The 22,028-nt window shown below is 45.1% G+C and overlaps 10 protein-coding genes across 10 annotated transcripts; 2 read left to right on the top strand and 8 right to left on the bottom strand.

The window, feature by feature from the left end:
* Positions 1-2,188: 2,188 nt before the first annotated feature.
* Positions 2,189-3,304, bottom strand: VTP01DRAFT_7764 (uncharacterized protein; the record flags this gene model as incomplete). The annotated part of the gene is made up of 2 exons (XM_069386811.1): positions 2,189-2,392; positions 2,465-3,304. The coding sequence occupies 2 exons, from the start codon at positions 3,302-3,304 to the stop codon at positions 2,189-2,191; spliced, it is 1,044 nt and encodes a 347-aa protein (XP_069242229.1).
* Positions 3,305-3,833: 529 nt separating this feature from the next.
* VTP01DRAFT_7763 (uncharacterized protein) lies at positions 3,834-4,153 on the bottom strand (the record flags this gene model as incomplete). Its single annotated transcript, XM_069386810.1, has 2 exons — positions 3,834-3,978; positions 4,023-4,153. 2 exons carry the CDS (start codon positions 4,151-4,153, stop codon positions 3,834-3,836), a joined length of 276 nt encoding a protein of 91 aa, XP_069242228.1.
* A 181-nt stretch (positions 4,154-4,334) lies between these two features.
* On the top strand, positions 4,335-4,918 carry VTP01DRAFT_7762 (uncharacterized protein; the record flags this gene model as incomplete). Its single annotated transcript, XM_069386809.1, has 3 exons — positions 4,335-4,442; positions 4,508-4,629; positions 4,696-4,918. 3 exons carry the CDS (start codon positions 4,335-4,337, stop codon positions 4,916-4,918), a joined length of 453 nt encoding a protein of 150 aa, XP_069242227.1.
* Positions 4,919-5,063: 145 nt separating this feature from the next.
* VTP01DRAFT_7761 (uncharacterized protein) lies at positions 5,064-5,348 on the bottom strand (the record flags this gene model as incomplete). Its single annotated transcript, XM_069386808.1, has 1 exon — positions 5,064-5,348. One exon carries the CDS (start codon positions 5,346-5,348, stop codon positions 5,064-5,066), a length of 285 nt encoding a protein of 94 aa, XP_069242226.1.
* Positions 5,349-5,897: 549 nt separating this feature from the next.
* Positions 5,898-7,586, top strand: VTP01DRAFT_7760 (uncharacterized protein; the record flags this gene model as incomplete). The annotated part of the gene is made up of 7 exons (XM_069386807.1): positions 5,898-6,059; positions 6,104-6,248; positions 6,298-6,381; positions 6,444-6,684; positions 7,038-7,072; positions 7,132-7,263; positions 7,516-7,586. 7 exons carry the CDS (start codon positions 5,898-5,900, stop codon positions 7,584-7,586), a joined length of 870 nt encoding a protein of 289 aa, XP_069242225.1.
* Positions 7,587-9,371: 1,785 nt separating this feature from the next.
* On the bottom strand, positions 9,372-10,283 carry VTP01DRAFT_7759 (uncharacterized protein; the record flags this gene model as incomplete). Its single annotated transcript, XM_069386805.1, has 3 exons — positions 9,372-9,485; positions 9,538-10,014; positions 10,074-10,283. The coding sequence occupies 3 exons, from the start codon at positions 10,281-10,283 to the stop codon at positions 9,372-9,374; spliced, it is 801 nt and encodes a 266-aa protein (XP_069242224.1).
* A 91-nt stretch (positions 10,284-10,374) lies between these two features.
* Positions 10,375-13,266, bottom strand: VTP01DRAFT_7758 (uncharacterized protein; the record flags this gene model as incomplete). Its single annotated transcript, XM_069386804.1, has 8 exons — positions 10,375-11,054; positions 11,114-11,329; positions 11,388-11,477; positions 11,536-11,880; positions 11,948-12,188; positions 12,250-12,345; positions 12,411-12,514; positions 12,579-13,266. The coding sequence occupies 8 exons, from the start codon at positions 13,264-13,266 to the stop codon at positions 10,375-10,377; spliced, it is 2,460 nt and encodes an 819-aa protein (XP_069242223.1).
* Positions 13,267-13,902: 636 nt separating this feature from the next.
* VTP01DRAFT_7757 (uncharacterized protein) lies at positions 13,903-15,440 on the bottom strand (the record flags this gene model as incomplete). Its single annotated transcript, XM_069386803.1, has 2 exons — positions 13,903-14,424; positions 14,493-15,440. 2 exons carry the CDS (start codon positions 15,438-15,440, stop codon positions 13,903-13,905), a joined length of 1,470 nt encoding a protein of 489 aa, XP_069242222.1.
* A 189-nt stretch (positions 15,441-15,629) lies between these two features.
* Positions 15,630-17,165, bottom strand: VTP01DRAFT_7756 (uncharacterized protein; the record flags this gene model as incomplete). Its single annotated transcript, XM_069386802.1, has 5 exons — positions 15,630-15,877; positions 15,942-16,113; positions 16,172-16,440; positions 16,502-16,754; positions 16,806-17,165. 5 exons carry the CDS (start codon positions 17,163-17,165, stop codon positions 15,630-15,632), a joined length of 1,302 nt encoding a protein of 433 aa, XP_069242221.1.
* A 430-nt stretch (positions 17,166-17,595) lies between these two features.
* Positions 17,596-19,312, bottom strand: VTP01DRAFT_7755 (uncharacterized protein; the record flags this gene model as incomplete). The annotated part of the gene is made up of 6 exons (XM_069386801.1): positions 17,596-17,953; positions 18,017-18,101; positions 18,160-18,367; positions 18,444-18,925; positions 19,000-19,071; positions 19,144-19,312. 6 exons carry the CDS (start codon positions 19,310-19,312, stop codon positions 17,596-17,598), a joined length of 1,374 nt encoding a protein of 457 aa, XP_069242220.1.
* Between the last annotated feature and the right edge of the window lie 2,716 nt (positions 19,313-22,028).

The following is a 22,028-nucleotide window of genomic DNA, read 5'->3' as shown; positions in this document are numbered from 1 at the left end:
TCTTCTTCTCTCTCTCCTCCTCTCCTCCTCTCTCTCTCTCTCTCTCTCTCTCTCTCCCTAATCCCCATCCTACCCTGACATGTACATATTTATTTCATACAATCGGGGGAACGCCCAGCAGCAACAACAACAACAACAAAAAATAATACGTTTATAATATAGAGATATTGAATGGTTCAACAAAAGGTCACGGTAGAAATGTAACAGAAAGGGGTTGAGCTCATAACGACTGTGAAGGCAGCGGAGCTGTACGACGAGATGCAGGGCCACCAAAAAGAAGATGCCGATATCCCTGAAAACAGGTTAGGTTACGTAGCATTTTTCTGTCTTATAGTCCATTACTTTGTTAATGGTAGCAGCAGCAGTAGCAGCAGCTACAGGCAACGGGATGATGATATCCAGGGCCATTTGGAACAGACAAATGACAGACACAGAAACAACAAAGGAAATGATTATTGCTACTATTCATTGTGGGGTTTGTTTCATTGTCTGCGGAGGGCGGGGCTTCGTCAGGAGCTGAATGACGACGCATTGTTGCTTGCGGTTCCGGTATCTTTTCGGCTATTGATACGGACACCCCACTCTAATTTCCATATATGTTCGCGACACCCCACCTACCCGTAGGCATTGCAAGAGCATTTGGCGCATGTTATCAATTAGAAAGCTCGAAAAGAATGCTGGAAATTTTAGAGACGTCATCCTCGTTGATTGATAGTACAACCATTGTTATCACTATATAAATAGTATTGTTCTTATTACTATTGGGTCAAAATTCAAGCATTACAAAAGTTGCAGCACAAGGCACTGAATGGTTTCTGATGGCTTCAGATCGAAGGAACTTATTGACGACGCACTGCTGTCGACAACTTAGGGATACGTCAGTTAACATAAGAAATAGAGCCGCCTTAAAAAGCTGTGCAATGCATACAGGAACCTCGGGTAAGCGGGGTGTCCGTAGCAATTCCCTTATGTAACATGCTTTCAATCCCACACCATCAATCAGTATGGACTAAACGAGCTGTGGGAGCACGCCCAAAAAGACAAATTTCATCCTGCCAAGAAGCCTAGCCTTTATTGGCTTAAATCATCAAGCGTCAATGCGTTCGAGCTTTATTTTTGCATACTTGCAAAAGGGTGTCAAAAGCGAGGCACCGGATCTGGCGGTGCATTTTCATCGGGAAAATGATTTTTCGCTTGTAAGGCGGACGAAGATAGCAGTAATGTTGGAACCCATTTAAAGGACTTTTGGTTTTGGAAAGGTATGAAGGGATCACTGAAAAGTTGCTCGAGGTTGAAAGGCCAAATGGAAAGAGAATGAAATTTGAAAGTTTAGATACTTAAAACTGAAGCGTTTGCAAGACTTTCAAATGCAAGAGTAGCTTTCAGTGATTTCCTTGGAGTTTCAATTTTGCATAGTCTCGTTGGAGTGCCTTCAAAAGCCTTAAAGGTTTTCACAGGCATTTGACGAAGTCTGTCTCTATATAATGCACTTGTTAATTAAAATATTATTTTGCTGGTCTAGCTTATCTCTTCATCTAGCATTCTATCATCAACAATGGGTGCTGCAACGTGAGGCCAGTCGACCCGATCTCCCTTTCCGGTAATTCTGGTAAAACCAAAATATTGCTAAACGACGACCAGTTGGTTGGATCCACATCGTGGTTAAGAATATCTCTTTATGTACTGGGTGAATCCTTCACTGCTATCGAGAAATGGGGCACAACATGTACATGCATGTCCTTCTTCATTCACCTCAACTTTGTTGTCAGAATACGTAAAAGATGTTAAGCTAATCTATAAATGTATGATTAGATATGAAACATTATCTAAACTTTGATAAGCAGTGGTGGCCCCTTGTGTTTAGCCATTGTGAGAAATGTTTGATGCAGATACGTTTAAGATGTGGTAGAAAGTAGCTCATCATTGTCTACTGACAGGATATTTCAACCGGCCGATATCACCCTGGCAGCTTAATAGACTTGACAGCTTAGTATGATGATTTACACGCTCACTCATTCCCTTTCAATACGGACATGTACATGCTTTATATCATACAACCGGGTGGGAAAGCCCAACAAACACAATATGTTTATGATATAGAATATTTTACAGACATGGTACACAAAAATTTCACAGAGAGATGGAGGGGGAGAGAATAACAGAGAGGGGTTGAGACAAGTGGAATAGATTAGTACTGGCGGGAAGAGTAGGAAGAGTTCATGGAGACCCACGGCGGTGGCGGTGGTAAGGACGACGAAGAAGGATGAGGTGGTAGAGGATACGCTCGCGACGACGCGGGCGGAGGTGGTGGATAGCGGCCTGGTGGACGATGCATCATCGGCGGCCGTGATGACCGATAGTAAGGGTGATGGGCTCCCGCAGGGCGATATCCCTAGAAGAAAAAGTTAAGTTAGTATTTTTCTGTCTCAAAGAATTTTTTGTCTTTCGTCTTCGTAGTCTTTACCTTTCTGCTGCTATTAGCACCGGGATGATGATATCTCGAGTCATTTGGAATAGGTGAAGGGGGCGGAGAGCGGCCGTGGAATCGTCTAACGGCGGTGGGTGCAGAAACAAAATGATGGGAGCCACGGCTGTTCATGATCGTTTCGTCAGGAGGTGACAGCAGCGCAGCCTTGCTTGCCTCCTCCTCTCGCTGCCGTTGTTGCTGCTGCTGTTTCAGTATCTTTTCAGCTTCCAACCGACGTTTCTCTGTTTCTTCTGCTTGCTGCCGCTGCTGCTGTTCTTCTCGCCGTCTTCTTTCAGCTTCCATTTGCTGCTGCTTATCGATCTGTTCTTGCCTCATGAGTTGCTTCATGAGCTGGAACAGTTCGTGCTTTTCTCGTTTCAACTCTTCCAGCTTTTGCGTGATTTCGATTACGGACAGACCAGGGGTCTCCTGCTCGATCACCTCCTCCTTGTCCCTGTTTCCACTCTGCTCCTGGCTTTGTTGCTGCGTGGCAGATTGAGGATCAATGGTTGCTCCTTCTTCCATTGCAGTATCGGCATTTGATGATTCTGCCTTGCTGTAGATTTTTAACTCTGGAGATTGGACATACTCCTCGCTTGGCGGTGACGGCAACCCGCTAGGGTTCAAATCAAGCTCGATCTTGGTCTTCTTGGTCGCTGTTACGGTCGAATCGTCGTCAGATAAGGACACTTGCTGTTTACGCTTTTCGGCAAAGCGTCGAACCACTGCGGTGCGGATGGAAGCAAGTTTGGGAGACGGCTTCAAATCGTATGTAACAATACGTTGCTTTGGTTCAATGTAGCGACCATCGTTATCCTCGAAGATCCTGTCAACCATACAGAATGGAGAGAGAAAGAAGGGAAGAGATGCATCCTAAAAAAAAGGGCAAGCCAGAAAATTATTTCGATCGTTCTTTTTCCCTGTGTGACGGAACGAAAAAAAAAAAAAAAANAAAAAAAAAAGAAACGTCGGTTGTTTCAAAGAAAGACAAGTATAGGGGGGTTGTGTGTCAACCCGCAATTTTTTTTCTTCTTAGTCTTCTGGCACTTGCAGGTAACACAGCGATTGATTTTGTACCACAAGCCGATCACTGTAACGGGCAACGCGACATCGTGAACAACGTCCTTTTGCAAACCACTGTAGCTGGAAACAAGCATCGAACCTGCATTTGCAAGATGAGACATCCTGTTCCACTGAGATTGTTTCGGTACAGAAACGGGAGGGAGTAAGAGAGAGAGAGCGCCGAGTGTGAGTGAGACGACGTAGATGGAAAGGATAATAATGCCTTTAGCATCTTCTCCTTTTGGGAGTTAAAATCCGTTGTTCCACCTGCAGATTCCACAACCTTATTCTTTGTGAGTTGCCATTACTGGGCAAATGAAGCCTTGTCCAGTCGAACGTCCGTAACCTGGCACGCAGCGGCATCGACGCCGGCAACTAGTGCCAAGGAGGACACCACCACCTGCTTACACCACGTACCTGCAAACTGCCGTTTCAGTACACCTGATATCCTGACGTGCATTAGAACAAGGACTATATAACCTCCTGTTTGCACCTGTCTGTAAATTGGTATGCGACGATCTGCCGTCTTCCACGGAGCGTGCAAAAGTCTGTCAAGAGAGCAGGAGATAACGGATCAACTGGCTCCACTGCTTGTTTTCGCTGCTCAGTGTCGATAAAGAACATTTCCGGCAAAAGGAACAATAGTAAAGATAGAAAAGACAGAGGAAATTGCATATACATGTGTGTTATGTCTCGTCGCAGCAGCAGCAGCAGCAGCAGCGAGCGCAGGCTTTTTAAAAGCGGAAATTTGAGGGCATCACACCACTTTTTTTCGGGTCTCCTTTTTCATATATAAAACGAAAGCATGAGCGATTCGGACGATGTGTGGGCTTCCAGCGATGATGATCTTGCACAGTACGACAGGACCATTGCCGAAAAGGAGTGGGAGAAGCTCAACATTAATCACGGCAACGTAATGTCACTGGAATCTGTCCTTGATCACAAAACACAGTGTACTAAGTGCTCCCCCTTTAATAGGAAGGCTACAAGGAAGGCATCGTAGAAGGCAAAGAACTGAATATGCAAAAGGGATTCGATAAAGGCTACACGGAAGGCCTCGAGTTTGGAAAAGCTATTGGCAGAATGCGAGGGCAGCTCAAGTAAGTAGTTTGTATATGCATAGATTTGTCAGCATGAGAGAGAGATTAAATGATTGATTTTTCAAGCACCTACAAGATTTTTTACCGAGAAATCTTAAACGACGCAGAAAAGGCACACCAATTGGAAGAATTGGAGCAACAGCTGGCAAACGTGGATGTGCAGCACATATTCAGCAAAGAATACTTTGACGAAACATCCACTCCTGGCTCGTTTGTAGACCCTGCAACGCACATTCAACAATGGCAGACAAAAGTTGACGTATTGATTTCTAGCATCCATGTATTGTAAAACATCATACCACCAACAACAGCATGCAAAAAGATAAAAAGTGTACATACAACGACAAGCATCGAAACATCGGCTTGCGTCAATGAAGAAAAAAGTGTGTGGATGGAAGCGGGTTGTGGGAGTAATGGAGGAAGAGTGGGGTAATCTATGCCTTTCGTGCAAGAATAGGCTTCTCGACAACCAACTTCTCGCCCGTGGTATACAGTGTGCTGATAACAGCTTGGCGTCTGACAACTTGAAGTTCTTTCTCGGCTTTCTGGATCAATGCCTTGATTTTTTCAGGATCGGTCTCGCTGGCATGCTCGTGGAATGCGTCCCTTGACCGGCGGATAGCGTACTCTCTAAAGTTGTACTGGGTGAGCTTGCGGCCATAGCGTTGAAAGTCGCGATACAGCGAGAGAACTTGGGCGCGAGTTGCTGGAGTGGCCATTTCGTTAAATGTAAGAGAGAGAAATATGTGCGAGTAGGAGTAGTCAACAGAGCCGATCGCCCGCCTTCCTCAAAGCTTTGTTGTGTTGAAATGAGCAAGACCGCAGCGCCCCACCAATGAAATTCGCCACTTTTGAGTCACTCCGCTGTCTCCCTCGAAATATTCTAATATCAAGTCTATTCCCTGCCTGTCAAAAGACGTGTCAAACGACGATCAGGACATCACGTTGAGAATGACCAAGAGCATTGCTGGAAAATCAGAAAAGCTGCATGTGGTAGAGTAAACTAGGTGGCAAGCCTCCCTACACCTCGTCAAGGAAGAGTCTGAAGAGCAACCGCGTAAGATTAGGAACTACGCAAAGTATGGCTTTCGGATAAACCGCGTGCGTGTCTAGAGTGGAGAAGCTTGGTAAATCCAGCTGGAAACAGGCCCACAAGGAAAGAGCTCCGTACAGCGTACAAAGCCCTCCAAGGAGATGGTCTAAAGCTGCTGTATGTGAAAACTCGAGAAATTAACGCAGCTCGGCTTGGGTTATCTTCAGATAAAGCGATGATCGAACGTGGAGCATTTGCTGACCACCTTCGAGACAAGATACGCCGGTTACTCCTTAAGGTTAACGAGAAAATGGGATGGGATTTAGCTGTGCTTACCCATTCAGAGGACACGCACGACTATGCATGCACCGACCCAATCTCAACTGGAGGCATGAAGGTAACCCCGATGAACATGATGAGGCTGCTTACAACAGATGTTAGGTAGAGCATCCTGTACGGCCCTTTTTGTGCAAAATGTTTTTACAGCATCAATGGAAAGTAAGAGACCATTGTGGCAACGGAACTGTCAGGATAATCTATTACTATTATCAAATCGTGTATCTATTTAGAGCTTGCAGAAAAAGAGGTACTGTATGTATTTTTACAAGGATCTGAAATCAATAGATTCAATATAGATACTGATGATGATCTTCAACATCGGACAAAGACAACAGAGAGGAAACATGATGAGATCTCCAAAACGATCAGAGATACAGACAGTAAGCCAGGATTGTATAACTATAACGAAACTAGACTAGGATTTACATCTTATTCAACATAGTTCAGCTAACTGGAAAACAAGTCAGATGCTTTCCTTGGTGGAAATTTCGTCGCGTTCAAGTTGAAGGTAGCATATGCTACCCTAAGATGCTGAAAAGACAAGATATCGACCTCTGCGGCGTTGACTTGGAGAACGAAATACCGTTAAAGCCAAGAAATATGTCTTCAAAGCAGTTTGATAAGATGTACAGGGCTCTCGAAGAACACAAAGTATACTTTGAGAAGTTTACCTTTAGTGGCAGGCAAGTGGCTAGAATTGGACGTTGTTGCAGAGATCTATACATGCTGGTCTCCATCCCACTCACTGTCGTGAATAGAGATTAGAGAGCTAGAAGCGTTACCTAATCTCAGTTGTACCATCGCCCACTATAAAGGGTGAAAGACCTTTATAAGGCCTCTGCTACTGTAATATCTTCAGAAAATTTAACGGCGAATAAATGTTTGGGAGAGCTTTTGTTGAGATTCGGTTCATGCGCCGAGATCGATGGAGAGACCCGTGATCATTCGAAGAAGGTGCCGAGGCTGACCAGTAAAAGGGTCTTGCTTGGCTACCCTTTAGCTACGGAGGAAGCTAATGCATTGGCATGAACTTTAGCATCGCGGAACAACGCGTTGCACTGTCTGTGATTTGTAAGTTTCTGAGTAAAAACTCTAGCTCAAGCAGACGATTTACGGCTTTCGATACATAGTGCGCAAATTTGAATGGACGTTGCCTGAGGATTCGATACGCAAGGATCAGCTTCATTTCAAGAACTTCCAGAATGCGGCGCCCAAAGATCTTACCATTGTGTTCAAAAAACAAATATTGATTAATAACGATGGTTATCGAGAAAGTTGTACCTAATTGATGTATTTTGAAAAAAAAAAAAGGCGTCTTGCGGGACAAGCTGAGTAGGAGCGGCCAAACAATCCTTTCAGCAAATTGATCCTTGCATTCTGTGAAAAGAATGCAATTTTACACACATGCAATAAACCATTCATCAATAAAAGCACAACCCAGGAAAGCCAAGCTCTTAGTATTTCGGCTCATGGCTTTTTTAAATTCCTTGTCATGTAAAATTGTCACCTCATAGCTGTTATCTTACAAGAGTCGGCGGAGCCAGTGTTTTACGCCGCCACTGTTCCACATCAGCGTTCTGCATAAGACGGAGCTTAGCATCAGCAGTACTACAATGCATAGCGGGTAACAAAGCGCCTACGAGGTAGTTGCTGCCACAGAGATTTGCTTTCAAATCCTTCACATTGTGCGCTAAATATACGTATGCTCAAAGGAAACATCTTGCGTGCCCCAACTTGATTGGTTCTTGCGTCACGAAAACGGCGCGGGTCCCCCTTGAAGGGTGCGGGTCCCCATTTCGCAATCCTTTGTGGTGGTTTCCGCTTCCTGATCGTCACAAGACGGTCAAAATCGTTAATTCAACGGGAGCCGCATTCGTGTGGCTCACCAATTGCTCCTTTTATCTTCTGTAGATCACGGACCGAAGGAACTCCCGAGTCACACACACACACACCCGCTGGGGTTTATGGTCTTTCCCCAGCTTCGACCAAGGAAAAAAAGACTACCTAACCTGTAAGTCGCAAGAAGGCCACAGCAATCAAGCCAGTCAAGTCGCTCACAGAGCTTTTTCTCTATAGTTTTCCCCCATAGAATGGTCAAGGCCCGTAAGTGTGCGACCTATCGGTAATTAAACGGATCCATACTCACGTGCACTCTTCTACGCAGGGACGTAATGGTTTATGGCACCTTTATAGTGTTGTGGAGGAGACTGACCAACGTCAAGTCGACTTCCAACACTCTTAACCGGGACAAAAAGGGCTGCGGCGGCTTGTGGTTCCTTGTTGCCCCTCACACGAGCTGCTTTAATAGCTAGTAGAGAAGCGGCATTCGGCGGCGCCCTAGCAAGTTGGTTAAGTCATACCCAGGGATTTCAAGGCTTTCAAGGCAATCAAGGCGTTCAAGGCGTTCAAGACTGGGTTGTAGTTTTTACTAGTATCTGTCAGCCCAGCACAAGGATGACAGATACTACGCATAAACCTCATAACTTTTTGGGAACTGGCCGTGCCACCTCCTCGTGGTGGTTCCTGGATACATCGTTGGCTTACTCAACATGAACTAAATGGCACTCATAAATAAGTATAGAAATGAATGAGCATGTAAATAAAATAGTTTTTATAAAGACAAGATAGCTCTTTTTCATGTGATTTGCGGCGCAGTCCAAGCAATCTCCAAGAATTCTCTTTCAGTCCATTTGAATGAATTCGTATGCAAACTCGAGAGTTGATGCGTAAGAGTTTAGTATTTATTTACGATTTTATGTGTTTCACTGTGCAAGCTTTTCGATTTATTCAAGTAGAATGGCCCTATATAAGTTTGCTCTTAATAATCATTGATGATAGGGTATAGCATGTTCTCGTACAATGGTGGAGGCAATTTGTGTGTGTTGCTAAGCATGTAGTAGAGACACGAAGGGATTGAGAGAGATTTCATAGTTTGGATGATTGCCAATTTTTACTGGAGTTCGGGCGCGGAAAGAAGAGACAAAAGGTAGGTGTGAGAAAAGTAGGATGAAGGAACGAAAATGATTAATGAGCGGGTCTACATTTTGTTGCATGGTTTACAATTTTCCATCGACCTTGGTTATATGAACCAGTAAATCGACAACGCGTGTAGAGTATTCGTATTCATTGCTGTACCAAGAAATTAATTGTAGGAGCAGAGTGACTTTGCTACCCTCACCTAAGCTGAGAATGGGAGGGCTTAGATCGGTCGAAAAGCAGACTGCCTGAAGTGATGATGATGATGATGACTCTTTAAGTCCTTCCGCACTTCGAACGACGATGGAAAATTGTCGGGACACCGTCGAGTTAGCTTGGATACGGTTAGAGTACACATGAGTGTCAATATGCGTTGGGTAAGTCCTCTATCTAGTTATTTATTGTATCCCTTTGCAAAGAATTCTGCATTGTTATCTAGAATTCTGTAGTGAAGAGATTGAGGCTGTACATTTGATTTGAAGCATTGTGGGCCATGAATGATAGACAACTGATTGCAAATTTTAGTTCTTGTCTTCTATAACTCCCCCATTCACACTTACTTCACCGTGTACGTCTCGCGCTAAACCGCTGTTGAGTGCTTGAATTTGCAACACCAAGTGCGCGGAATGTAAGACGTTTCTTACAAACGCATCCTGTTCTTCATCTTCGGCGCTGCTCTCGTCTGCGTGCACAATCGTGACAAGCGTCCCGTCGTTCTGTTCCATCAACACTTTGAGCCTGGTTATCAGGTGCGAGACTCGATGGAGACCAAATCCACACGATAGCAGTACATTGGCATCATCGACTATAAGAATAGGCCGCGCTTTGCCAACAATATGCTTCTTAACACTGTCGTAGAAATGTTTGAGTAAATCTGTGCTTTTTTCCTTCACGCTAGATACATCGAGTGTATCTGTCGGCGTCGTCGGCGTGTTCGCAAGCGGATACGGCGATGCGTGCGCGTATTCGTTCAAGTGGGTCAGGCCGTCAATAAACACAAACTGGCCTGATTGTTTAAATGTTGACAGATTGATCCCCTTTTACACATAGAGATCAGCACTTGTCCGACGATCACGAGAACATTGTCATACTGTACCAGCTTGCGGCTAATTAGAAAGTAATGATTAAAGATTTGCGACAGGCCGACGAGAATGACATTTCCACCGGCCTTGAGCTGATTACCCACAAAGTGGTGGATCAAAAAGTTTGCGCTCGCTTGAAGCGTGTCTGTCACGACTATGTGGGTCTTTGCAGGTGGAACATTGTTTGGAAAAGCGAGTGCGGCGTCGAGCGTTGGGTATCCCATTGTTCTGCAATAAAGATATAAAAAATGTATTTACAAGATGCGCAAGGAAGAGAAGGACGGTGGGAGTAAGAAATTACAGCTATTTGGAAAATCATGCAGAAGACCACTCGCTAAGAATTCTCTGCCGCTGTTGATCAACAACTCTTGTTACTTGCTCCATGTTTGCACTCGCACGCTGGATCATCTTTTCCAGATCTGCCATGTGTTCATCGAGCTTTTTCTTTGCCAGCTGGGACTCTTCCAGTTTGTTATCCCAATCAGCAGCGCTCTGCACAGGTTCAGCAATGTTGGCTGCCTTGATATCTGGATCGATCCTGCCTAACCATTCCCAGAGCTCGTTTTCATCATCCGTCCTTAACTCGGATCGCATAGGCGCCGAGTAACTGGACCCGCCGGATGGTGTCTTGTACTTGTCGCTCAGCGCCTGAAGCTGCCTGTCCACTTGTGCCATCTTTGATGCGATAAAGATATTGCTGAAAACCAGCAGCAGCATGAGAAGCGCGGTCATTTGCTCTGCACTGGGGATCGAAATGTTGCTGATAATCCAGTTGGCTTTATCCACGACGATTTGGAGTACGCCGCTCGGCTCCTTCTTTTCCTTTTGCTTGCTCTTATCCTCCTTATCCCTGTGTCGTCGCTTTCTCTTGACCTTTTTGCGTTTATCTGCCTTTTTGCGATCTCCTCCTTGGCTGGAAAGGTATCGTCGAATGGCTGCATCGAGATCTTTGTAGTAGCTCTCTTGCCCATTGATAGATGCATTTTCAATTGTAGCTGGAAATAGTAAAGCATGAGTTATACGAATCAATCAAGAGCCGCAAGTTTACACTTACATTTCAGCCACGAAGATTTTGAGAATTCAACTAGTACTGTTACAAGCATACGCACTTGGCCTTTACCAGCCCACATGAGACAAACTCGTGTTTTGACTAGAAACGAGCTTCCTGACGGTACATCGGGCGTCTGAGTCGTTGTCAGCTGGGTAACATAATCATCCAGATCAACATAGAGTAATTCTTCTGTCAAAAGGCATTTTGTCTGCTTTGGACCTAACGCAGCTCATAAGTGTTACTTGATTTATTTCTCGTCTCCGTTTATCACGCATACCGATTGATCCATTCAGCGGTTTGATGTAAGACATGTCTCGAGTTTTGAGTACGTTCCCGTCTCCTTTTCGCCAGTCGCTGATAGTGACCTCTTTATTCAATGCATTCAGCAACATTTCTCTTTGATAGCAGCTCAGATGGGGACTTACCAGTATTCTTTTGTTCAACAAGAAATTTCTTTGTAAAGTCGCTGAAATACAGTAAATTGTAGAGATTCTCAATAGTACAATCGAACGTCTGATCGAGTACAACTTTAGGAAAGTGCTCGCCGTTTTTGCCACATGCACACTCTGTTTTCTCTTTGGTTTGCTGGACAGCGGCATCTCCATTTGCTGCTGCTGCGTTGCCGTTCGCATCGTCTTTGGAAAGGGATGTCATGTTGGGTCGCGGACCAGCCTCTGAAATTGCGCGCCTGCGTGCTGCATCCTGTTCCTCGTCTTTTGATACTTTGGGTAGCGGCAAAGATGCCAAGGATACTTGTCTCTCTCGCGGTTCTGTTAGGCAAGTTTCAGTTAACCAATGGTATTCGCATGAAGACAGACGTGATATATATATTTTTACCTTCGCTGTCGCTAGCAGCATCGCCTGCACCGATAGATGATGCATCGTCGTCGTCAGTGTACACGTAGCTTCCAGAGCTGGCATCACTTAGATCTGATCCATAGTCATCGTTGTCGGTTGAGTTGCTTTGGCTGTTTCGAGAGTCACGGTTGTCCCCATTTTCTTTTGATCGAGAGCACCGCCAGACATCGACGATCAGATCGTACGCTTGATCACGCGACAGGAAAGATGCAAAGAAATGCTAAAGCTGTTTTATAAGAATGATGTAAACCATCACATCCGATTCCATCGTTAAAATGTACCTTGGCATGCAGCGTGGAGACCTGGATGGCATTTGGAATAAACAAAGCTGTGGTCTTTTTCTCAATATCTACGATATCTTTGAATGCGATCACGAGCTATACAATGTACAGTGAGCCATGGGAAGACACATCATCAACACGCACGTGCAAGATATACTTACATTTGTCACCCAGCCAAAGATGTTGGCGTTGAAGCACAAGTGATTCTCGGAAATATATATACGGCCTTGAAGAAGGATTTCTTTTTGCAACGCGCATCCAAAGTCTTAAATTATAATAATACGTGAGCAGCATTTTCCTTCCCACTATAGATTTGCATGATACATTACCTTCGATTAGAGGATCTTCTTCGGGCACGCTGCGGAAAAGAGCATGGAAATCCTGGTTCCGTTTCGCACTGGCCACTTCCAAGTTGCAGGCTGCTGCGATGCTTCCGGCTGCCATGGAGGGTGTTCTTTCAGAGGATGCACGCGTATCGACAGTTAATTCAGAAGCACGGCGAGGCGCAGCAGCAGCAGCTGCTGCTGCTGCCCCGTTGCGCAATTTGCTGCTGCCAATATTGTTCGTCGGTTTGGGGAGCGACTTATCCGAAGCAGCTTCGTCGTTGTTGACTGAACCGGTCGTTGATAAACTAGACGCACGGGAGCGCGGCTTGCGAAGCAGGCGTGAAACAGCGGACGTAGAGCTAGACGTTACAGGCAAGTGCTGCTGCTCAGGAGCTGCGATAGGTGTAGGTGTAGGAGAAGACGCACGCGATGATACTTGATTGTCTGGAAAATGCTTTTGCAAAGATAGCGTCGTCGGTGACGAGTCCATCGGGTCCACAGGGGTAGGCTCTGAAATGTTGATGGGTGGCGGCAAACGTGGGGATCCTTCGGAATTGCGGCGTGCAGCAGATGGTGAGCCGTTTCTCGCAAGGGTTGTGTCAATAGCAGGAGGTCTGTCGCCTGAGACGGTGTTCGAGTGTGGTCGCCGCTGCTGGTGCGTATCTCTATGGGAACCCGTGTCCCCCTCCATGGTGTTTATATTTATCTGTGTGGAGTATATATATAACTTTCCAGTCTCGTGGAGAAAAGAGAGAAAATGGCGGACAGGGGATGGGCTTTTACTAAATTCGGGTGTTGCCTAACTCTGCAGTTGTTATTCTCAGCAGACAGCCTTCGTCATGCGCAGGATCCCGCGACTTTCTTTTACAACGCGCAACTATGAAGAACCGTTTATGATTTAGCGAGGCACTCAGGGCAATTTTTCCTTGCTTTCTTTTCTGCTCGATGCAGTGCTGACCACTAGATAACTAGTACATCGATTTCAAAATTTGAAAAGCTGGGCAATGAACACCGCACGTAGTTTGTACCACTTAATCGCAGGATATGCAGTTTCTGAGTGTCAGCGGCGTCTACTGCAGCAATGAAGAATGTTTAAGTCAGCAGATATACTAACGAATTATGAATAGCACTTAAAAGTCAGTTCCTGAGCATATGCTTTCGTACTTTCAACTTGGATATAAGATTCCTTTAATGAAGTTATAAAGAACAGGGAGGTAAATGGACAATTTATACAAAGTATTTGCGAAATATAATCAATGATACAACAGGGTGGAATGAACATGAGGGATGGAGACTAGATAAAAGTCGGTCTTTTTGGAGGTTGGGATTATACTTCGCAGTTTTGGGATGCGTCCATGAAATCGATCAATTGCTTCATGGATGGAGACATTCGGCTATTGTTGCGCGGCTTCAGTTCAAGCAGCTGTCTGCCAAACCGCATCTGATTTCGGCACGACTGCAAATCTTGGCTTGATAATCGTTGCTTCATACCGTGGAAAATGTACGCTGTCATGAATGCATCGAAATATGCTGCATGCGCTCCTCGACTTTCATCCTTGGTGGCATTGATAATGAGTTGCTTTGATCCGGACACTTGCTGCTGCTTATCCTCTACTACAGATGTTTGCTCGATCATCGACGAACGTAGATAGCCCCAAATGCTTGCGAGAATGCCCTTCTTCGTCCTTTCGTCTTCTTGCACAATTGTGTCGTTTTTCTTGACATCCTTGCTCTGCGGCACAGTTTGAGATTGTTCCCATGCAGATATATTAAGGTCTCGCTCAACAATGTGTTGAATGTCGTGGGAGTATTTGCATCCAGTAGCTTGCCTGGTACAAAAACCATGGAGCTAATAAAAGATTTAGACTTAGCAACAGTGTTCCGACTATCCATATTCCCCAGTATAACTAAACTTACTGCAAAGTACTCGCAAATGCCTGATGCGTGTCTTTGTTTCTTGTTGTTTTTCTCCAAGGCCTGTTCTTCGTCATCATCGTTATCTCGGGATCGCTTGCGACCAGCTTTTGCGGCTACTCTTCTGTTAGATGCTTCCTTCTTGTTGTTGTCGTTGTAGTTCTCCTTTTGAGATTCGTTTTTGGGTTGCTTTTTGTCGATGCAGATAGTGTCTTCCACTTGCAAAGCCGGTGCCTGCTCGGTGTATTGGTGTTTGACATACAGGTATGGTAAGTAATGTTTCTTCTCGCCGATCTTTCTCTCAGCCATGTATTTGGTATCGTAGATTCCTCCAGGGAATATAGCATTGATGTCATAAACGAAGCACTCGAATTTATCCGGCAGATCCGTAATGAAATGCTGGTATAAGTATAGAAGATCCATAAAGCCGTTGTGGAGGACAAGCGGTATCTTCTTCATGCGCATTATAACGAAAATTTCAATCACGAGGGTGCGAATAGTTTTGGCTTTTTCATCGGCAAGTTCTTCCTCTGCTGTCTCCACAATGCTGTGCTTGGCAAGACGGATCTTTGACGTATCGAGTCTTCCTGGCTTGTATGGTATGCCGTGCGTGAGTTGCTTGTTAAAGTCGAATCCTTCGCGGGCGAGGAAACTGACGTTGTATGGATTTATGAGGTGTGGCTCTTCGTTGCGCATAAGGAAATCAAAGTTGGAAACTTTGCCTTGAGAGACCAACGTCATGCCTAGCGAGAGTACCGCATGTGTCTTTGCTGTCTTGGACCATTCCTCGTAGCGAGAATACAGATCGTCAGGAGATCGGGTTGGGAATCCAGAGAACTCTAGATCGAGTGCGATCATTTCCGCTTTCTGTGCGCGTAGAAGGATCTCATCGTAGATATCGGGAAGCACAGTATCGTGCACGTCAAATCCTGGTACGATTTTGACAGGCATGACTGGAGGAGGAGAACTGTAAGACTTTGCACGATTTTAAGCCGCCGCTGCTTCAGCGCAGTAAAGCAAGTCGCCTACATAGCAAATCGTTAACTCCCTATTATGCATCCTTATGTTACGTTAGAGCATGACTGTGATGCTTCCTTTATTGATTGATTGATGAGAAGCAAAAGACATAACGTTTCTTTGTTAAAAGAATGATTTGGGAGCATCGTTGTAGATAAGCATGTTAGGCGTATCCTTTGGCAAGTTTGTGAGAGCGCCCTTGGTAGCCAAAGCGAGGATCTTGTCTTTGACGGCTTGAGGGCTCATTGGCTCTTCAGATAACGACATCAAATACGCACACAAACCAGCGACGTGAGGAGATGCCATGCTGGTACCACTAAGGGTGTTTGTGGCAGTCTTGCTTCCTTTCCAGATGCTCATAATATCTTGACCTTTTTGCCAGAAAAGGTTAATTGGTTTCCTCGTCCTTATTAGCCGGATGCTAATTTTATTTACCTGGTGCAAACACATCGAGACATTTTCCGTGGTTGGAGAAATAAGCTTTTTCATCTGCAAGGTTCGAGGCTCCCACAGTGATAGCTTTTTCTGCTCCTGCTGGGGAATACTGGCAAGCATCTCTGTTATCGTTGCCTGCTGCTACTGCAAACACAATACCGTTCCGTACAGCCTGTACGCATTGATACATGAGTAAACAAGTGTCTGGCAGGAAGATAACAAGTGTATACCTCGTTGACAGCCATGTTGAGAGCCTTGGAACGACCGCCGCCCAAACTCATGTTGGCAACAGCGCCCTTGTAAGTCTTGTTACTTGCTCTAGCTTCTTCAGCATCCATCTGATGCTGCTCCAAGGCCCAGTTGACGCCGGCCAGTACGCCGGACATGCTTCCCGAGCCGTTTGAGCGTAGAACCTTGACTGCAACAGGTTGTGCCTCCTTGGCAACGCCGAAGCGTCGACCAGCAATGGTGCCTGCACAGTGCGAGCCATGGCCGTTGCCTAAAACGACATACTTAATATCATTCATTGCATCTCTTATTACTAGCAAGCGCTTTCTCACCATCAATATCCTCCTCCTGCTCCGGGATTGTTACTCCCCACTGTGCACGACCATCAAAATCGCTGTGTTGGATATTAATACCGGTATCGATAACAAACACTTTGATTCCTTGGCCGGCTTGGGGTTCATAAATGTACTTGTTGAACGTGCGGAGAGTCAACTTTTCTCGATGAGAAATCCGTGCAAGTCCCCAGGGAGCACTGCGCTGGAGCTCTGATGCATATACGACGCTGTCACGTTCAACGTAGGCGACCTTAGACAAGTTAGTCTTCTATATCCCAAATAAATAAAAATCGCCGATTACCTCTGGTGATCTGCGGATATCCTCCAGAGCTTTCTGAGAGAACTTGCCGCTGTATCCACGCCACGAAGGCGTGTCATACGTGTATCGGATGCCGGCTGCAGCCTCGCTGCTTAGGAAATCGGTTACAAGCTCACCATGTTTTCGCGCAAGGTGGCCGACCCACTCGCAGTGAGTGAGAGCTTGTCTTGAGGTGACGTGACGTTTGAGCACAACAATGTACGAATCAGATATTGTTTCTGCATCTGCAGGCTCATAAAGTGGAGCAACGCCGATGTCCCAAGGACGGGCTGTAGGCGATGCCAAAACCGATGAAGACAAAAGCCACGTAACTGCAAAGGTAAGGATGCTGCTTTTAACCATCAAAGTACTAGTAAGGAAAAATTCAGTCGATAAAATGAAAGAAGAAGAAAGGAAAAGAAAAGAGTAAAATAGGCATTCGTTATCTTTTTCCTTTTATTTCGGAGGGATTATTGGCGGCGATGTTGCCTTTTGACACAATAGTAATAACATTCTCACTGATGATGATTATGATGGGTGGATACCCATGACGGGTTTGATTGACAAGTTGCAAACCTGTTGACATCATCATCCAAATGCAGACATTGCTTATTCTTACGAGTTTGAAGGAAGCATTTGTACAGAGGAAGCATTATCTACACGATCGGCAGAAAGAGATGATCGGCGCATATTTACATGAAGGAGAAGGCAGAGAAATATATGTAAATGATAACAGCAGCGCGAGATGCTGATGGTAGGTAAAGTAAGAAGAAGAAAAGAAAATATATACAGCTTAGAATTCTTCAAAGAGGTGGCGGTACGGGTCATATTGCGGCACGCCGTAAGGGACTTGCTGTTCCTCGTATACATCAAAAAGACTACTGTCGCCCTCGCCTTTACAGGTCGGTGCGTAAGGAGGAGTTACTTTGCGCTGTGCGAGCAACTTGAAATCGATAAACTCGAACCACTTGTGCTCCATAACATCCAAGCATCCTCGCCGTAGGTTTCCGTAACGTGCAGACAAGTCGGACGTGAGCAAATGACGGAGCAAATCACGAATGGATGAATCAAAAGTCGAAGGGTATTTTGGCCGGCATTGTAAAATTTTCTCATACATTTTCATCTGATCCGCATCGTAGAAGGGTGGATAACTTTATCAATCAACTTTGTGTTAGTCACAATAGCATTGCAAGAAGCTGTAAGATATATACTACCCTGCCATCATTTCGTAAATCAAGACGCCAAGAGCCCAGTAATCAACTGCCTTGCCGTATCCCTTTGACTGGATAATCTCTGGAGCTGTATAATAGAATCAGACAGTTTGGTCATATGCAAACAAATTTTCTCCTTTGTTTACCAAGATAATCCGGTGTTCCGCATAATGTCCAGGTGATGTCATTAACGTGCTTGGCGAAGCCAAAATCTGTCAGTTTTATGTGCCCGTAAGTATCCAAGAGTATGTTCTCTGGCTTGAGGTCCCTGTAGATTATATCCTTGCTATGCAGATAAGCGATTGCGAGTAGCGTTTCAGCAGCGTAAAAACGTGCAAGAGCCAGCGGCAATGTCTGTTCCAGATTTGTTTTTAGAGTTTGTTGCTACGATCGGATCGAACGAACAAAGGTCAGTGGCAGCATGTTTTACCTTGAACTTTCTCATGAGGCTAAAAAGCTCCCCGCCAGGAACATAGTCCATGACAAGATAAAGGTTTGCATCGTCTTGAAACGTGCCCCAAAGATTGATGATAAACGGATGGACAACATTCATGAGAGTTTCCCGTTCAGAGCGGGTGTGTTCAACCTGTTTGAGCTGGACGACTTGCTGCTTTTTCAGAACCTTGAGTGCATAGTGTTTGTCATTATGCTTTGATCGCACAAGGTGGACGCGCCCAAAAGAACCAGTACCAAGAGTTCGCAGCACATGAAAATCTTGCAATGTGAGCGACTGCCTTCGCTTTTTGACGATATTCCATCCTTCATCGTCGTCCTTGCTTTCGTCCAGGTGCTGATCCACCAACAGCATGGGTGCAGACGATACCGACAGATCCGAGCTGGATGACTCTATGGTCTCAAGAGGCGACAGCGGAGGTGAATGAGGAATGGCAAAGATTACTGGACTCGGTGCATCTAGATATAGTCCAGTCAACTTCATGTGTCAGCAGGCTATCAGTCAATCAGTATGGCAGTATACTGGTACTTGCGGAAGCACGCAAACCCCGTCATTTGTTTGTTGTTATTGTACAACGCCGATCCAGGTTGATCGGACGGACCCACTGCAGGGTTCAATTGCCATTAGAGTTGATACAAACTTTTGATCTCTCTCGTTTGAATAAACGTTCACTCACCCGGAGGATCATCGCGGTCAATGAAACCTCCACCCAATGTTTCTGAAGTGGGCAGCGATGCTAGCGATAGGTTGTGCTGGCTAGATCTCCAGAATTTGCTCTTTCGGGACGGACCTGTTGATGAAGACGAGTGCTTCGCCTTGTCCAAAAGTCGAGTCAGTACGGACATTGCTGGAAATGGAGAAAAGGCGTAGAAAAGAAATGTGAAGGGAACAGGGGTTTCTATTTGTTGCTGGGTGGATATTCCCGCTCCTCTTTGTAAACAAAAAAATCCATGCAAAGTGGCCCGTCGTAGCTTAAAAGAAATAAACATTAGGCACGATCCCAGGAGTACATTGGCATAGCAACACTCTAAAACCATCTTTCCTCCAGATCTGAGATTTCAAGGCTTGATCAGATCTGCAGTTCCTTTGTTTCTGATCACTTCCTCTTTTTGTCCACGATATTCCATCAAACCTTCATAGTTGTGTCGACATGGTGACATTGCGTTCAAAGGATTCGTGGGCCTAGAGCCATTAATGAGACTTGCGCTGCAAGGATATTCCAGTGTTTCAATCGAGAAGGGAGTAAGGTTGGGTGCTGGAAACCTAGCTTTTTGTCGTCTGTGTTCAGGCGCTAGCTAGCAGAAGTAGGTATTTTATATGCATTTGCTGCTTTGAATGGCCGACCGATATCACAGTCTTGGAGCCATCTCAATCTCAAGCCAGTATGTCAAGTTATTCTCGACATCCCGCACCCAATGTGGCTGGAACGGATAGCAAATGATGCAACTCTTTTGCACTGCCATTGGTTACCACATATTGGAACTTGTCACAGATATTCTTTGAATTGCTGTTAATTATCCTCTTTTATATTATTATTTTAACAAAAATTGGATAAACATAGACGATCAAGCCAAGTACTTTGCTGTCGACTAACAACGGCCGCATTAGTAACTTAGATGCATCGACGAGAAGATGCCGTTCCAGAAACGCTTTTTGCAGTGATACGCGTCCGATTGGAAGCCAAACTTTTTTAGCGAATTGATTGCGAGTATGCATATCACAACTTTGAAAACATATTTTACAGCCGTTGCTGTGCATGAATTATCACGCAGCAGCGGCGTGACTGACTCACTATTCTGTCCACACTCTAAAAAGCTGCTGTTAAAATAATACTGCAGTACAGCCGATATCCGCTATAATAGTGCAACTGAAAAGATATGGTAATCCAGACAATAAAATGACTAGAGCGGTTATTATGCATCATGGACCTGTATATGTAGACAGGTAGACACCCTGTGCCGTTGAAAATCCATTCCGATGCAAAATTTCGACGAAAAGACTTATCAATACTTGCACAAATGTAGAAGTTTAGATGGAGAACACATTGTTACTGACGTATCTTCACATCATATGTGGGTACCAACTAGTGCGTTAGTCTCTCTTTCTTCCACGTCATAGCTACGCAACGCAACGCAAAAGCAAACAAACTAGTGTTGGCATATACTCCCTGTGCTACCCCGTAAGGAGGTCATGTAAGTGAGGGAATGAGGACCTTGGGTGGCCTTTTACTACAAGGGGATTTATTACTTTTTGTCACATCAAGCATCAGCAGAATTTAAGCTCTTTTTCTTCTCCTTAATTCATACATAGCGCGGTAAAAAAGAAAAAGGCGCTAACTGCACGAACTATATGAACTTTTTAGCTTTCGTGGTACAGGAATACTGGATAATTTTGCGCTACCGTGTATACACGCACTAGATATTGAACGGGACGATGGAGTAAGGAAAGATAACGTAGCAGTTATAAGTTAGCAGCGTAGTAGGCTAAGCTGCATCGCGCGATGCACATTAATTGCAGTCGTGTAAATGAAGTATGCTAGCCAGCCAGTCGCTCTCTGCTGCCTGCACAGTTTGAGCATTGGGAATAAGCACGTTATCATAAATGCACGGACGGAGAAACAAAAAGTGATCCCTACCCCGCATGCCCCAAATGAAATATATCACGACGGCGACGGCTTCTTTGTATACCAGTCATCCCCCATTTTACAGGGTCCATTGCTTGCTTACCCTCCCTCTCCGCCCCCTTTTTTTGCGCTGCTCGGTCGCCCGTGGGCAGAAAGGGAACTACAATGGATGCATATGTGTAATATATTCTGTCGATCGATCAAGTGTCTATTTTTGATCGGATTCTTGGAACAATCAGAAGGCCTTATTGATGGACAAACACGTATCCTATTTGATGAATGCTCAGCTGTGTATAATATAAGCGTTTTTTCTTGCCATCTCGTACGCGCTCCCATTTATTTGACACCTGCAAATCGAGTCTACCAAGTTGTGATGAATGACAGATATTAATTTGTCTACTCGCTTATACAAAGATCGTTCGGCAGCCCCTGGCCGGATCTCCCTTGCCAGCCCCCAGAAGCAGCAGTCTCCTTCCAACTCGGTTAAAGAAAGGGCTAATCCAGTGTTTCGGATCCAATGAGAAAGTGATACGAACCATACGCATATCTTTTAATGTGCATTTTGCGAGCAACAGGGAGTATACGCAGCTTTTCAAGGATGCTGCATCTATGCTGTGTACACGTTACACATATTTTGCAGCCAAAAATTAATGTAAAAGGCCCAATACGTGATCCCTCCATCCAACCCAGGGAACAGGAAGGATGCAATTAAACCGACCTCCAACGGATAATAATAACACGGACCGAGGGTTCGCTGCTGTTGCGAGAAGGGGCCTGTAGGGTCCTTGTTGCTCATCTGCGCTCCTCAATCCACTGCAAGATACAGTAATAACATTATACAGTGTGCTGATAAAAAAGAAAACATAATAGAGACAGACAGATACATAGCGAGGGTGGCCATATGCTGCCACGCGCTAGCCCCTATCTAGACGCCCTCT

Source organism: Rhizomucor pusillus (assembly GCF_041956525.1).
Source record: "Rhizomucor pusillus strain CBS 183.67 unplaced genomic scaffold VTP01scaffold_4, whole genome shotgun sequence".
NCBI classification, from domain to species: domain Eukaryota; kingdom Fungi; phylum Mucoromycota; class Mucoromycetes; order Mucorales; family Lichtheimiaceae; genus Rhizomucor; species Rhizomucor pusillus.
Note: the sequence above shows the minus strand (reverse complement) of the source record. Positions and strands in the feature narration are given on the sequence as shown.